Below are 14,827 nucleotides of genomic sequence, written 5' to 3'. Positions count from 1 at the left end.
GTATATACAATTTACACGCTCAAAAAAAACTCTTAAAAGGGGCTGGTTTCTGTCTTAAACCACGTAACCCACGTTTGTAGTATATATAACAATTCAAGTAGAATTTATTCTCTAATATTATGTAAACAAAATATAAACACAGGAGATTCCGTTAAGTAACGTAACTGTTAAAGCCAAGATGACTGATCGACATCATCATCTATCTATCTTCGGGTCAGGTTCGTCTTCAATACCGCCACTGCTGACATATGACGGTAGATTGGTTAATGGCCCAAGGGAAAAGGCTAAACTGCTTCCTTGAGCTTTTGAAGCTAAGCAATCAGTTAAGGATGTCCCTCTCCTTGAGACTTATCATTCTGAACCTATTCTTACAAAATTTGCATCTCGCTCCAGGGGTGTCAAGAAAATTTCTGGATAATCTTGATAGCTGGGGATGGAGAAGATCCTAATGTTTTCTTTGATTTATAAAAAAAAGTTTCTAACCCGTTGTCTCCCAAGAATAGTAGATTCTATAGATTTTTCTGTCGACATATTATCTTCGCGGATGGGCGCAAGCTTCGAAATACAATGCCAGTTCCAAAGTGTGGCATATATGCCTGCAGAGTGCAGTAACTACAGGCTAATCTCTAGTCACCCTGTGCGCTCCAAAGTTGCTGGAAAACTTTTAAAAACTTTTTAAGCCACTATATAAGTATGTGGAATCTAAAGGATTGTTAGCGGATTGTCAGTATGCATACAGGAAGCAGTTAGGTACCTGCGGTGCCGTTTTAGACTTGACATGCCATATGCAAGTGAACCTTGGTAACTGTTTTGAGTGCAGATGAATTTAAATAGATTTTAGTGCTGATTTCGATTTTGTAAATCACAAGGCACTTATTTATAAACTTCAGAATCTTTGAGCGTTTGGATATGTTTTAGGATTACTTCAAGATTTCCTTACAGGTAAGCAGGAGCGAGTTGCTGTGGACAGGACCTTTAGTGAACCAAGACCTATTGTGTCTGGAGTTCCACAGGGCAATGTTCTCGGTCTACTGTTAATTTCAGTGCAAACAAGTGATATAGTTGTTGGCCTGGAAATAAAATTGGTCAGTATGCCGTGATGCAACACTTGTGGGCGTAGTCAAATCACCCTTTAATGAGAAATGAAGCTGCCTTCAGCCTTTATCGGGACATGGACAGGATCAGGGAATGTAGTCTGTGGGGTATGAGGCTGAACTCCTGTAAAACGAAAACTCCATTGATTAGCAATTTTCGTACAGATTTCCCACTCCATTCTTCCTTTCAGGGGGATGGAACTTTGCTGAATGAGTCGAAGCTTTAACTATTCGATGTGCAACTTTTAACGAGAAAGTTAAGTACTGTTTGTAATGGCATATCTGTGAGAAGATCACTGCAATCTGTTTTAGGTAATTTGTGTTTCCTTTTACTATAAACCCTACCGTTTTCCGGTGTGGTTGTCCGCTTCTACCAGGGATTTTTCTCTTTTAGATAGAGAGGTTCGTGGTGGTAGATTTCTCTTTCCAAATAGTAGCAGTTATGACTTGGACCATCGACGGATGGTCTCTTGTTTGTCACTTTTCATAAGTTGCATTTGAAAAGAGATCTTTCACATTCAAAATTGATCCTTATCCCCTTTATCTGCCGAGGGCAACCACGTTCGCTGAACAGCAGCACCGATATGCAGGAAATGGGCCACGCTGACGAACTTCTCAGTTCCAGAGGTCTTTTATTACTTCTTCTCCTTCTTCTTGTCGTTCTTGTTCTTCTCGTTCTCCTCTTCCTCCTTCCTTCGTTCGACCTTGCAACCATCTCCCTGTGGGTCAAGAAGTAGAGCCATTATTACGAAGTCAATATTTTTGTACTCGCATCAACTCTCTGGTTATCCATAGACTGAGCTAATTGTAATGAGCTTTCTCTGAGGTTATCAAGCCAGATGGCATGATCAAAATTCATAAAGTTACCTTTTCATGATATCAGAGTAAACCATCGACTTCGCACCTCGACTCTCTCCGTTTCGACGCTGCAATAAGGGGGACGGTCGACGCGATTCAAAGTCGTCTTGGTAAAGTTTAGTCTATTTGATACATCTATAAAGTCGATCCGATACAACCCAGGGGTGCCGATGCAAAGACAAATACTTTCGAACTCAACTGGACTTAATTGTCATAACGCGTCGTGTTGGATAGATAGGATCGGTAACGTGTTATTCTCCCTTTGTTTTGTGTTTGTTCTGAGTTATACGTGGACACAACGAACAAAGCAAGTATTGCAACATTGATTTACATTTTTACATATTTAGGACACATATAAGAAATGGCAGGATCTAGGAGTAACAGAGATAGCGTAGGTGGAGTTGATAACCGTGCTTGACCTCACCAAAATTCAGGGGATACGTGCCCACAGTGTAGACGGGAAGTAGATAGCCAACAAAAGGCGCTAGAATGCGATAAATGTAGGGAATGGTTTCATACAAATTGCGTCAATATCTCTAATGATCAGTATGCTGGGATTCAGAGAGCTGTAGATGTAATAAAATGGTATTGTGCAGATTGTAGTAAGAGTCAGGACCAGAAGGATAGGGAGATCAAAGAACTCAGGGAAGAGAACCAGACGCTTAAAGGTAGACTTCTGCAAATAGAAATAACCCTTAGGGACATTAAAGAGTCCCTAGTCAAAGACATAAAGGAAGAGATTAGGGACATTAAAGAAACCCTAGCAAAAGACATAAAGGAAGAGATCCTCAGCAGCAGTAGAATAAGGGAAACAATTCAGGAAGAAATAAGAGAGGCCCAGGACAAAGACAGAAGGAAGGAAAACCTAATCATATTCAACTTGCCAGAACCTATAGCAGGAGAGGAAACAGAAAACTTGAAGCTAGATGAAGAGAGGTGCAATGAAATTTTCATAAAAGAGCTTAACCTTAATAAAGACGAATGGAAAATTAAAGATGTAGTAAGGTTAGGTAGACTACGACTGCAACAAGGTCAAAACAATGAGGCGATAGGCAGATCAAGACCCAAACCACTTCTAGTGGAACTCAGCCATGAGAGGGAAAAGTGGAACATATTAAAAAGTGCCAGACTGCTAAGGAATGCAAAGAAGGATATGTACAAAAAAATATCTATAGTCCAGACATGACTGCTAAAGAAAGAGAAAAAGATAGCATATTAAGATCTGAATTAAAGAAAAAGCAGGATAACAAAGAGGAAGAATGGTTCATAAGTAAGGGAGAGCTGAAGAGAAGGGAAAACTTTCAGACGACTAGAATGCTCTAAAAAGGAAGTCCAGGGGAATATAGATAGAAACAAAAGAATTGTTAAAAGTGTAAATGAGTTAGAGGTAGGAAAATGTAAAGTAGATAGAATTGTAAATAATTTAGAGATAGGGAGTAATAATATTTTTATGAGTGTAAATAATTTAGAGTTAGGAGAAAATAGAATATCTAGTAGTAATGATAAGAGCTCTGAGGAAGGAAGTAGAAGAAGGGAAATTAGTTTAGGGCAGGTAGGTGAAGGAAGTAACTAGTAACAATCTTAGACTATTAGACCTAGAAGAAAAAAGTGGTTTGCAAAAGATGGATAAATGGTTAGATGGTAGAAGCAATTTTGTAAATAGAGAAACTGAAAAAATAGTGAGCAGGACAGAAGATATATCAAGAAATCTTGAAATAAAGCTTATAAACACCCAAGGACTGACAAAAGCAAAAATAATCGAGCTAATGGAGATAACAAAAGAAAAAACAATTATGTGCATCACAGAAACACACCTTAAACAGCAAAAATTACTAGTCCCAACAAGCATCAGAGTGGTAGACTCAATGAGAGATGAAGACGACACCAAAGGAGGAGGTTTACTAATAATGTATAAAACCAAAGGAGAGATCCAGATGCAAAAAGAAAAGTCGGAACACAAAGACATTCTAATAGTAAAGGTTAATTATAGAACAGCAATATTCAACATAATTCTGGTCTACATGTCAACTAGTGATAAAGAAAGAAATAAAAGAATAATAAGGGCCTTACATGTAGCCATAGAAAAATCCACAGACCTGCCTGTGATAGTCCTTGGGGATTTCAATGGGCATTTAGGTTTCATAGGGACGCAAGAACTTTACCAAATTGGAAAATATGTTATGGTCCTAATGGAAAAATATGACCTAACGCTATTAAATGGAGATCCCAGCTGCAAAGAAGAGATAACCTGGAGTAGAGGAGATCAGAACAGTGCTATAGACTTTGCCCTAGTCAACCAAAATATGTATAAAAACTATGAATGTATGGAGATAGATGAGGGAAAATATGAATATGATCTATCAGACCACACCATCTCATAAAGGTCCAATTCAAAATGAACACTAAAGTAAGGAAAACATTCAGAAATGAAACAAAAGAAATCAAATATTTGAAAGTTACAGAAGAGTCCACCAGGAAATACCTTGAATATATAGAGTATAAAGTAAGCCAACAAGACAGAAAAGGAGATCTAACCCAGTTGGAAGAAACAATGAGTGAAGCAAAAACAAATAACCTAGAGAAGATAATCAAAAGAAGGTTAAAGACAGGAAAGCAAGAAGAAATAGAACCAGTATGGGTCACCAAAGAAATAAAGAAAGAAATAAGCCAAAGAAGGATATATAACAAATTAAAAAATAAAGCCACAAGAATAGAAGAAAAAAATACTATGAAGAAACATATCTTAAACAAAATCAAAAAGTACAGATAATAATAAAGAAAGCATATGAAGAATATGAAGAAAAGATTAGAAATGAGTTAATGAATGATAAAAACAGACACAGGAAAATCTGGGAATATACAGACATGCTGAGAGGAAAGACCACATCAGAAAAAGAATGGATAAGAATATTCGATGAAAATAAGCAAGAGATGAAGGACGAAACCCTAGGGAAAGAGCTGGTAAAATTCTGGGAAACAATATACCAAAAAGAAGAAAACAAAATAGGAGAGATATGGAATGAAAGCAAGAAAGAACAGTACAAACATGAAATGGAAGAAATAGTGAAAAGATTAGGACAGCAGATGAAATGCCATATATCTTTAAGGGAACATATGCATGGAGTGTATGACCCAACAGAGACAGAGATTAGACCCATGGAAGAAATCAACATAACAGAAGATGTAAAAAATCAACTTGAGAAAATGAAGACAAATAAAGCAAAAGGACCAGATGGAATGAAGCCAGTACTGTTCAAATTACTCTTACAAAGTAACAACCTTCAAAAAGAATTGGCAGAATGTTTAAATAACGTAATGAAGGGCAGGAAAACGCAGAAAAGCTGGTTTAAATAAAAAAACAGCACTTACGCCCAAAAAACAAAACCCCACAGTCAAAGATCTAAGGCCAATTGCTCTAACAAATGCATCATATAAAATCTTCATGGGGATCCTGAGAACCAAAATAGAAAAACATATTAGAAATATAGGAAAAATGAATGAACTGCAATCAGGCTTTACCACACAAAGGAGAGGAATCGATAATTTATATATCTTACAATACTGCATACAAGAAACGTACAGAAGAAAGGACCCATTATTTGTAGTATCAATAGATTTCCAAAAAGCATTTGACTCAGTTAATAGGAAAAATCTCATTGAGGTCATGATGAAATATAGGCTACATGCAGAAGTAATAAATGCAGTCGCAAAGATATATACAAATGATGTAACAAGCCTATGCCTCAACAATACAGAACAAAAAGAACTAAATGTAACTAATGGAATAAGACAGGGATGCAATGGCTCAACCATATTCTTTCTATTAATAACGTATCTGATAATAGAAAAATTAGAAAATACAACAGAAGGTTTTCGAAATGAAGTAATAAGGATAGTGGCACTATTATATGCAGACGACGGATTAATACTAGGGCACACACTAGAAGAAATAACAAAATCAATAAAAACCCTTATGGAAATCGCAAGTGAATGTGGCCTAAACATAAACAAGGACAAGAGTAACATACTAATATACAACGACTAGTACAGTATCGATGATGTGGGGAATATGGAGCACATAGAAGGAATAAAAATAGTTAAGAATATTAAATACCTAGGAGTAACAATCAACAACATGAAAGACTGCTTCAGAGAACAGATAAAAAGGGCCCAAATTAAAGCAAAGCAAATGGCAAATATGGCTAATGCAGTCATCAATAAAAGCTGTAGCAGAGTAAAAATAGGAAAATTGTACTGGAAAGGACTAGCGATGCCTTCATTCATGTATGCGATGGAAGTCATGAAACTTGACAGGAAAACAATAAATGAATTTCAGAAGATAGACAATAAAGTATATAGAGCAATTTTGAAAGCGCCAAGTTACACAGCAAGTTGTGCGTTAAGATCTGAAATAGGGGCCTCTTCCTGCCAATCTAGAGATATCAAGAATAAACTATTCTACCTGAAACATACACTGAAGAATGGTGGAAATAGGCTCCTATATGAGATAACAATGGATCAGTATGAAAACAAAACAAAAAAACCCTGGATAATGCAAGTAAAAGAGTATATGAAAGAACTAAACATAAACTTAAGTAAAATTGAAGCAGTTAAAGACAAACAGTTAAGAGAAATAATAAACAATTGGGACAGAAAAACATGGCAGAAAGAAATGAATGAAAAGTCAACATTAGAATCTACAGAAAATATAAAGAAAACATAAGAGAAGAAAATTATCTGGTATGACAACACTGAAAAAACAATGCTGATCAGTAGGGCCAAACTAGGTATACTAGGATTAAATGATAGAAATAGGATAAAAGGAGAAGATACAAAATGTTTATACTGTGAGGAACAAAATGAAATTTAGAACATTTCTTACTTTACTGTCCAGCATACAATGAAATTAGAAATAGATATAGCTTTATGCAGCAACCATATCAAGAAAATAAAGAGGAATTAGTAGCAAATATACTCTTATTGGTAGTACTAATGAGGGAGGAAGTGGAGAATAGGAAAGATTTTATAAAAGAAATGTGGTATTTCAGAGAGAAGCTCAAACAAACACAAACAAAGGAGGAATATAAGAAGCAAGGGAGCCGTTTCAAAGGCACATCCCACCTACTACTACTACTACTACTACTACTAGAGAGACTAGCAGTAGTTAAAAAGACCAGTAATTATTTACTACTGCTAAACTTTGATTTCGTCATGAATGCAACGATGTTTTAAATCAAAACTCGCATTTCCATTATATTTTGTTAGGTATTCATTTTATTTGCATTTAGTAGGATGTTCAAGTAATTTGTACTCCTTATTTGGTATCACAAATTTCACATAAGAAGGTCAGTGAAAATCGGGACTTTGAACGAGTACTTTCGTAGTTTGTTTTACATTTATATTTTTTTTTTTCAAGTTATTCTTGTGAACGTGGTGATTTTGTTAATCTAGTTTCTACCATTCCAATAAACTTACTGATTTTGCAGTTTATTTCAAAACCAAATATGCAACAATGAAATTAACCGAGCGGCTTCTTAAAAAAAATACTAGGGAAAATTACTCTCATGTTGAATATCGTTATATGATAATGTCAAACAAAATTTAATGTTTGAAACCTCAAGCAGTCAAAACGCCACATTCAGCACTGGTTATCCCAAAGCACTTCCCTTGCAGTTACCTCGTTGAGAGTCAAATTTAAGCCGTTTTGGAGTTCTGAAATCGAAAGCAGTCCTTCGTTACAAGTGGTTAAGCGGTTGTTTAAATAGCATAGGTATCTCTGGTGTTATTGAGAAGACTTCAAGTACCGACGATTGTTGTGTACAAAGAACTTGTGGTGTATCGAACAGTCTTTATTGATGTATCAGATTGACTTGAATATCCGTAGTTTTAGTCTGTAACGAATATGAAACTACATTAATTTACACTAAAGAAATTATTCTACTTATAGTCAATTAAGCCTGTCATTGCAATGATAAAATTAACTGCTAAAAATGTAAATAATTGATAGGTTTTCACATAGCGTTAATGGACAGTTTCATTCAAATTTCGTTAATGAAAAGGCCTAATAATCAATTCTGTTGTACTAAAACGTTTGCAATATTGCTGTGGCCTTCTGCAAGACGAACATTAACCTATGCTCTGGCGTTCAATTGGGATCTTTCCTGGATAGGTCCTCAAGGGTTTTTGGGGGTCGTTATCTTTGTGATATTTACGATAAGCCCCAAAGGGCTATCTCTTTACCTTGGTACACAACAAACAGCATAAGTGGATACCTAACGGGTTAATACCATTGGGGGTCACTTAACAAATCAAGATCCTTAAATCGTTCCTAACTTAACCTGACCGGTGTCTCGTAACTCATGATTTGTAAATGTTTTCGTGCTGTTAGTTTACAGAAATCATACTGTTACAAAATCTGATAAACACGATCTCAAATTCATTTTACCTAAAATAATAACTAGGTCGGGGCTAAGATCTGTAAGGCTTATCGTTTGGAATTTCGGTTTAACTCGCCTAAAATAATTACCTAGATGGGGGTTACAATCTGTAATATGATTCAAAATTTCGGTTTAACTCACCTAAAAGAATGACCTAGATCAAGGTTAACATCTAGGGCACATGGTTTAGAATTTCGGTAGAACTCGCCTAAAAGAATTACCTAGACCAAGGTTAACATCTTTAAGGCATATGGTTCAGAATAATTTCGATTTAACTAGCTAAAAATAATTACCTAGATTAAGGTTAATAGCTTTAAGGCATAGGGTTCAGAATTTCGGTTTAACTCTAAAATAATGACCTAAATCAGGGCTAACATCTATAAGGCTTATTGTTCGGGATTTCGGTTTAACTTGCTAAAATAATTACCTAGATGGAGGTAAGGCATATGATTCTGAATTTCGTTTCAAACCACCTAAAATAATGACCTAGATCAAGGTTAATACATCTGTAAGGCATATGGTTCGAAATTTCAGTTTAACTCACCTAAAATAATTACCTAGATTAGGGCTAAGATCTGTAAGACCTATGGTTCGGAATTTGGTTTAACCCGCCTAAAATAATGATCTAGATCAAAGTTAAAATCTGTAAGGCAAAGTATTAAAATTTCGGTTTAACTCACCTAAAATAATTACCTAGATCAGGGTTAACATCTGCAAGTATTAAAATTTCCGTTTAATTCCCCTAAAATAATGACCTAAGCCAGGGTTAACATATGTAAAGCATATGGTTAAGAATTTCGGCTTTAACTTACCTAAACTTTACCGCATGATTGACTGCCTACAGAATTACCGTAAATAGAGTTATGCCCTATGTTTACAGAGGTGCGTAGGAGTACCATTAATAGTATATCCTTAACCCCTCTGTGATAGTATTTAATGTCTTTTCAGTACCTGATTGTCCCTTTACGATTTTCATTCTTTCCTGAAACAACTTGTCTTTTCCAAAGCGACATTGATCTTTCTAGCCTGGGATGAACTGCTCATCCAAATATCACAAATGAGGACGAGTGGAAGTTCAAAATATTTCAGTGATATGCTGTGCACAGTACAGTCAATGAATGAAGTCAAAAGATAAGCTGCGGATGGTTTAAGGTTACGTGACCCATGACGAAATTCCGAGGTTGGTTTTAGGCTTCAAATTTGCAGTCCAAAGATCGCACAGTGAAGGTCTCACTTGCTAATAGGAGAACTGGGAGTATCAAGTCTTAAAAGATAATCAATTAAATTTTTTTTACTTCCAGTGCTACGATAAGTGTGGATTTGAGTACGTAGTACGCTTTATATACTTCTGCGAATGTTGCATAATTTTTCCCGAGGCACACGAACTTGGGAGTGGATAAGCAGCCTCCAGCAAGTTACGTCAAGAAACTTTCGAATTTATGTCAGACCTTGCCTTCGAGACTGGGAAAACAACAATTTGTGGTGAAAAGTTACACAAGCAAGTTTAACAGTGTCAATACTTTGCAAAAGTACCCATAACTATTTATCAAGCCGTAATGCAACCAGTTGTGCTGTATCACAATGGTTAGGAACATGACTTACAAATTGCAATCAACGACAAACTCCTTTACTATCCATAAATGATAAACACACAAATGACTCAAAAATTAGAATTATTTTTCGAAATCCTCGAAGGATTTCATCTACTGCACCCCGCCTACCCGACCCTGACGTACATAAAACAAACAATGGGGTCTTATTAGCAATTTGTCGCACTTCTGGTACCTGTTCTTGAAGACGAGGTAAAGTACTTCCGTACAGAGCTCTTAGTGAGCTTGAGGAGAACCAATCTCTCTCTCTCTCTCTGCAACGAGACTCAGAAAAGGTTCAGGGGAAGCGTTGAAGAGATGACTTGAATGTGAAAGGACAGAACCAATGAAACTGTTTTGAATTCCTGTCTCTGACAGACCGTCTTTCGAAATGTATTCCCGGGAACTTTTTTTCCCCCTTTGTCATTCAATGGGCACTATTGCAGTTCACACTTATCCAAGGGGTCAGAGCATGGCCAAAGAGGCCTTCCAATATAAAATACAACACGTGCATCTATGTATGTGGGCTTGATAATGAAAAATGAAAAATATAAATACTTCCACAAGTTACCCCATGAGCAAAGTAATCACTCATTCATTACCCTATGTGAATGTTTTACGTTCGTACATTTAAAGGCTGACACACTTGTGTACGTGCGTGTGTAGGGACACGCAATGATGTGCAACATAAAATCCTACTTTATTCTCGGTCAGAATATTGGGAGTCCTGGATTTTTTCTTCAGATCTATGTCTAACGTAATTCTAAAGAATAACTCCGCACGGACTGAAAGGAACGTAACGGCGAATTCGACATCCACTAGGGATTGGGGCGTCCAATGTATTTCGCATTGTCTAGTACTGGCCCCTGGGGGTTAATTACAGTCGACCGCCCAAAAATAACGGTAATTTCTTAATAAGTAACCCGAATGCTATAGGAAACTGTACTTTCCAAAGAAATCCCCGTCCCGGAGTTATTATTCAGATTTACCAGACACCCAATAAACCTGTAATCAGTCACTTACATTGCAGAAAAATAACGAATGCGTGATATCTGTCAAGCCTTTAATCGCCAATCAATAATTAAATATACTAAAGCTGATGACCGCTCGTTTTTTCTGTAGGTTTTTAATACCAGTGAACATTTTTATTTTCCTTATATTAACTTTAGTGTATACTCTGATAATAATGCTTATTCTAAATGGCATCTATTCCTAGTTTCAGTTTGGGGATTTAGAGCAAGCCTAAACAGGATAACTGATAAAGGTTATAATGACTCAAGATCGGATAGGACTATCAAAAGTTGCCTCTGCTGATTAATTCAAGACCCCACTCTTGTTAACGTGATATTTTGACCAATGATATAGAAACAGGATTATATATTGCAGAACAGTAAAAAAAATACAATTTTATTTTTTTACGCAAAAAAGCTCCTCCGGATGCCATATTTAGTACCAGCCCCTCGGGTCATTTAGTAAAAACAAATAACTTAGGTACATTTCTCACATGTACTAAATCCTATACCATTTCTTACTTTGTTTGTTTGATGTTTTTACGTTGCATGGAACCAGTGGTTATTCAGCAACTGGACCAACGGCTTTACTTGACTTCCGAACCACGTCGAGAGTGAACTTTATCACCATAAATATACATCTCTCACACCTCATGGAATACCCAAGAATCGGACTCGCTGCCACCGAGGTGGCAGGCCAAGACCACACGATCACGCTACTGTTATGACTCAGCTAGGAGTTCGTCCCTAAAATTACCAGAGATAACAATCTGACAGCACCTACGTTTCAAAATCTCTAAAATACTTCAAGAGTTTAAAAGGTCACGAATACCCCCACTTAAAATGTAACGAAAATCAACACGTAATCCGGTTCTTCCTCAATTGCCTTTCCATGTCTTGCAAGTCCTTGTTTACGCCAAAAGTGTTCATGTCCTCTTTCTCACAACTTCACCAGATGACTGAAGAGAATCTTTTGAGACAGGCTAGGAGTCCTGACTCCTGAGCAAGAGCCGTTCGGCCAATCGGGGATCTCCACCTGAACCAACGTCTGTATCGCCCTCTCTGATTGGTTGAAATCTCTGAGTTTTTTTTTCAAATGGTCATGTTAGCTTATATCCGATTGGACTGACAGTCAAGAACGAATTTTCAGATTTTTATTATGAATCATAATTATCTTCGGTTTTTAGGATATATAGAATTTATGAATAAATAAGAATGCAATTGGAAAAATACAAAGAACCCCCTGATACCTAAGTCAAAACGAAACATGAAAATGAAATAGCAGAAAAACAATTGTCCAAATGTGAATAAACGTAATCCCAAGAGTTCCAGACACGTATAAATACATAAATGTATATTTGATTATGCTTGTAACTGTGCAAGTCCAAACATATATGAATATTCATAAATAAATACAATTAATAAAGTTAACATACATATCTACACACAAATGTGTGGTTGCATAAATACATGCTTACGTGTGTGTAAAATAGTGTGTAAGAGTTAACATATGTTCAAACAGCCAAGTTCATTAAATAGTCATATGCATACATGTGATGATGCAAGTGTATGTTTATGTATGTATTCAGTGTATTAGGGTATATACAGTAGATACTTGTACACATGTTTACACTTATGCGGCATAGTTGTGGCAAATGACAGCATACTATTTGACAAAAGCGCGTTGATATATATTGTTAAAGAAGGAGATTATAAAACTGACAGAAAAAGACGGTAAAGGAAGGCTTGAGTAATCTAGCCAACTGTTTTGAGTTGCCCAAAATAGGTTCGTGAACGCTGTAAGTGACTACTAGCCGCGTTTCTATGGATCTTTCATTCCAAGAGACGGTTTTGTGTTGCCGGAAATAGCTTCACGAACGTGGAAAGTAAAACCTAGCCTCGTTTCTATGGGTTGTTCATATCAAGCCAACGGGTTTGAGTTACCCAAAATAGCTTCGTGAACGCTGGAAGCAACTGCTAACCGCGTTCTTATGGACAGGTCACATCAGATATGCATGGAAGTACTTCCCGATATGTTATTCTTAAGTTAAATATGACTGCTTTGAATTACGTAGCATATACTATTCTGTGAATGCTGTATCTCGCACGTAATTCCAACTAGGAAGAAAATCAAGACCAATTTGCGCTCGATTCTGTGTGAAATGATATAAAAGGAAGCTTCATGACGATATTGAAGGGGAAAACAGCAAAAGCCCCTGTCCAAACAATGTACTGCCGTTTTTAAGGTGGTAACAACTCTGCTCGCCAGATTAATCATGAAAATGGATATAAATTTCGCATCGGTTTTAGTGATTCTAGAGTCAGACGTGCTTCCACATCAACAGAAGTCTAGGTTTGAAAACTGTGATATATATATATATATATATATATATATATATATATATATATATAATATATATATTATTATATAATACAATATACTATGTAAATATATGTATATATATGTGTGTGTTTATTATATATATGTATATATATATATTATATATCGTATATATATATATATCTATCTGTATATATATATATATATATATATATATATATATATATATATATATATATATAAATACACACACACACACACACACACACACATATATATATATATATAATATATATATATAATATATATAATATTATATATTATTAAATATACATATATATATATATACATATATATATATATATAATATATATATAATATATATAGTATATATATATATATATATAATATATATATATTATTATAATATTATTATATATATATATATAATAAAGCATTTTCTGAATTCCATAACAAAAACACCTTTTACTCCGGAACGGTCATCAAAACGTGTTCAACTTAGCTTATTAATATTTAATGTGCTACCAATCTCAGATACTTGAGGCTGACAAGCACCATACTCTTTGAGCACAACACTTTTTCTTTCGTCATGTGTGTATAACACCTGACGTACCTGTCAGAGAATGTACTTCACCCGTTCAATCAGCAAAACACCTGACTTACCTGTCCACCAACGCAACACCTTGAGAAGTCATTGTGAGAAAAAGTCCCACACAAAAAGAAAAAAAAAGCCCATTTCTAAAGCTATGACCAATCGATGTCCCGTCCTAAGCCAAATTTTCCGGCCGTTGCAGGAATTTTTTGCCTTTCACTCCACACTGGACAAAATCAGTCTCTCTATCGTATTTTTTTTTAAACAGAAACCAATTTGGTGCTGTTCTGTTTTCCCCTTTCCATCTGTTCAAAAAAAAAAAAAAAAAAAAAAGCAGACAGTCTTTTCCTCTTAAAAAAAGAAAAACTCAATCTCTTTCTCTAAAGGAAAAAAATACAATTTTTTTTTCTCTCTCTCTCTAAAAAAACAAAGACAATCGGGTCAAGGATGGATAGAAGATCCTTTCGAAAATGGAGGTGCTGTGTATATAAAAGCCATCGATATCGATCTCCACCATCAGGTGAGTTGTAGAGCGATTCAAGTTAACACCTTTTGTTGTGAAGGAAGGCTCGTGATCCACAGGATGCCGGTTAAGAACGTAAGAGAGGTTTATTCACACGCATTTATAAATATGTATACATTATATACATATGCACACATTTTATATCATGATAATGAGTATATAAGTAAAACAAATCACTCCACACCGGAATGTTGCCTTAAAATCACCTGAGAAAAAGGATTAGACAAAGTTTAAAAGATATTCGTAAACATGCTTTCAGATTTCGGCGGCCGTAGCTGTGATTAGCATATGCGCTTTGGCAATGGCTACCCCCGTACCCTCTCCTGGCCATGGGCACGACCATGGAGGCTACGGCCATGGTC

General features: G+C 35.8%; 1 protein-coding gene across 1 annotated transcript in view; it reads left to right on the top strand.

The window, feature by feature from the left end:
- Positions 1 to 14,474: 14,474 nt before the first annotated feature.
- Positions 14,475 to 14,827, top strand: part of LOC135196986 (uncharacterized) — an 887-nt gene continuing 534 nt past the window's right edge. Inside the window, exons 1-2 of the mRNA XM_064223869.1 lie at positions 14,475 to 14,540; positions 14,725 to 14,827. The exon at positions 14,725 to 14,827 is cut by the window's right edge and continues 324 nt beyond it. Coding sequence (XP_064079939.1) covers positions 14,526 to 14,540; positions 14,725 to 14,827 — 118 coding nt within the window. The 5' untranslated portion in view covers positions 14,475 to 14,525. The remainder of the gene's footprint in view (positions 14,541 to 14,724) is intronic.

The sequence above is a fragment of the Macrobrachium nipponense genome, chromosome 23 (assembly GCF_015104395.2).
Source record: "Macrobrachium nipponense isolate FS-2020 chromosome 23, ASM1510439v2, whole genome shotgun sequence".
NCBI classification, from domain to species: domain Eukaryota; kingdom Metazoa; phylum Arthropoda; class Malacostraca; order Decapoda; family Palaemonidae; genus Macrobrachium; species Macrobrachium nipponense.
Note: the sequence above shows the minus strand (reverse complement) of the source record. Positions and strands in the feature narration are given on the sequence as shown.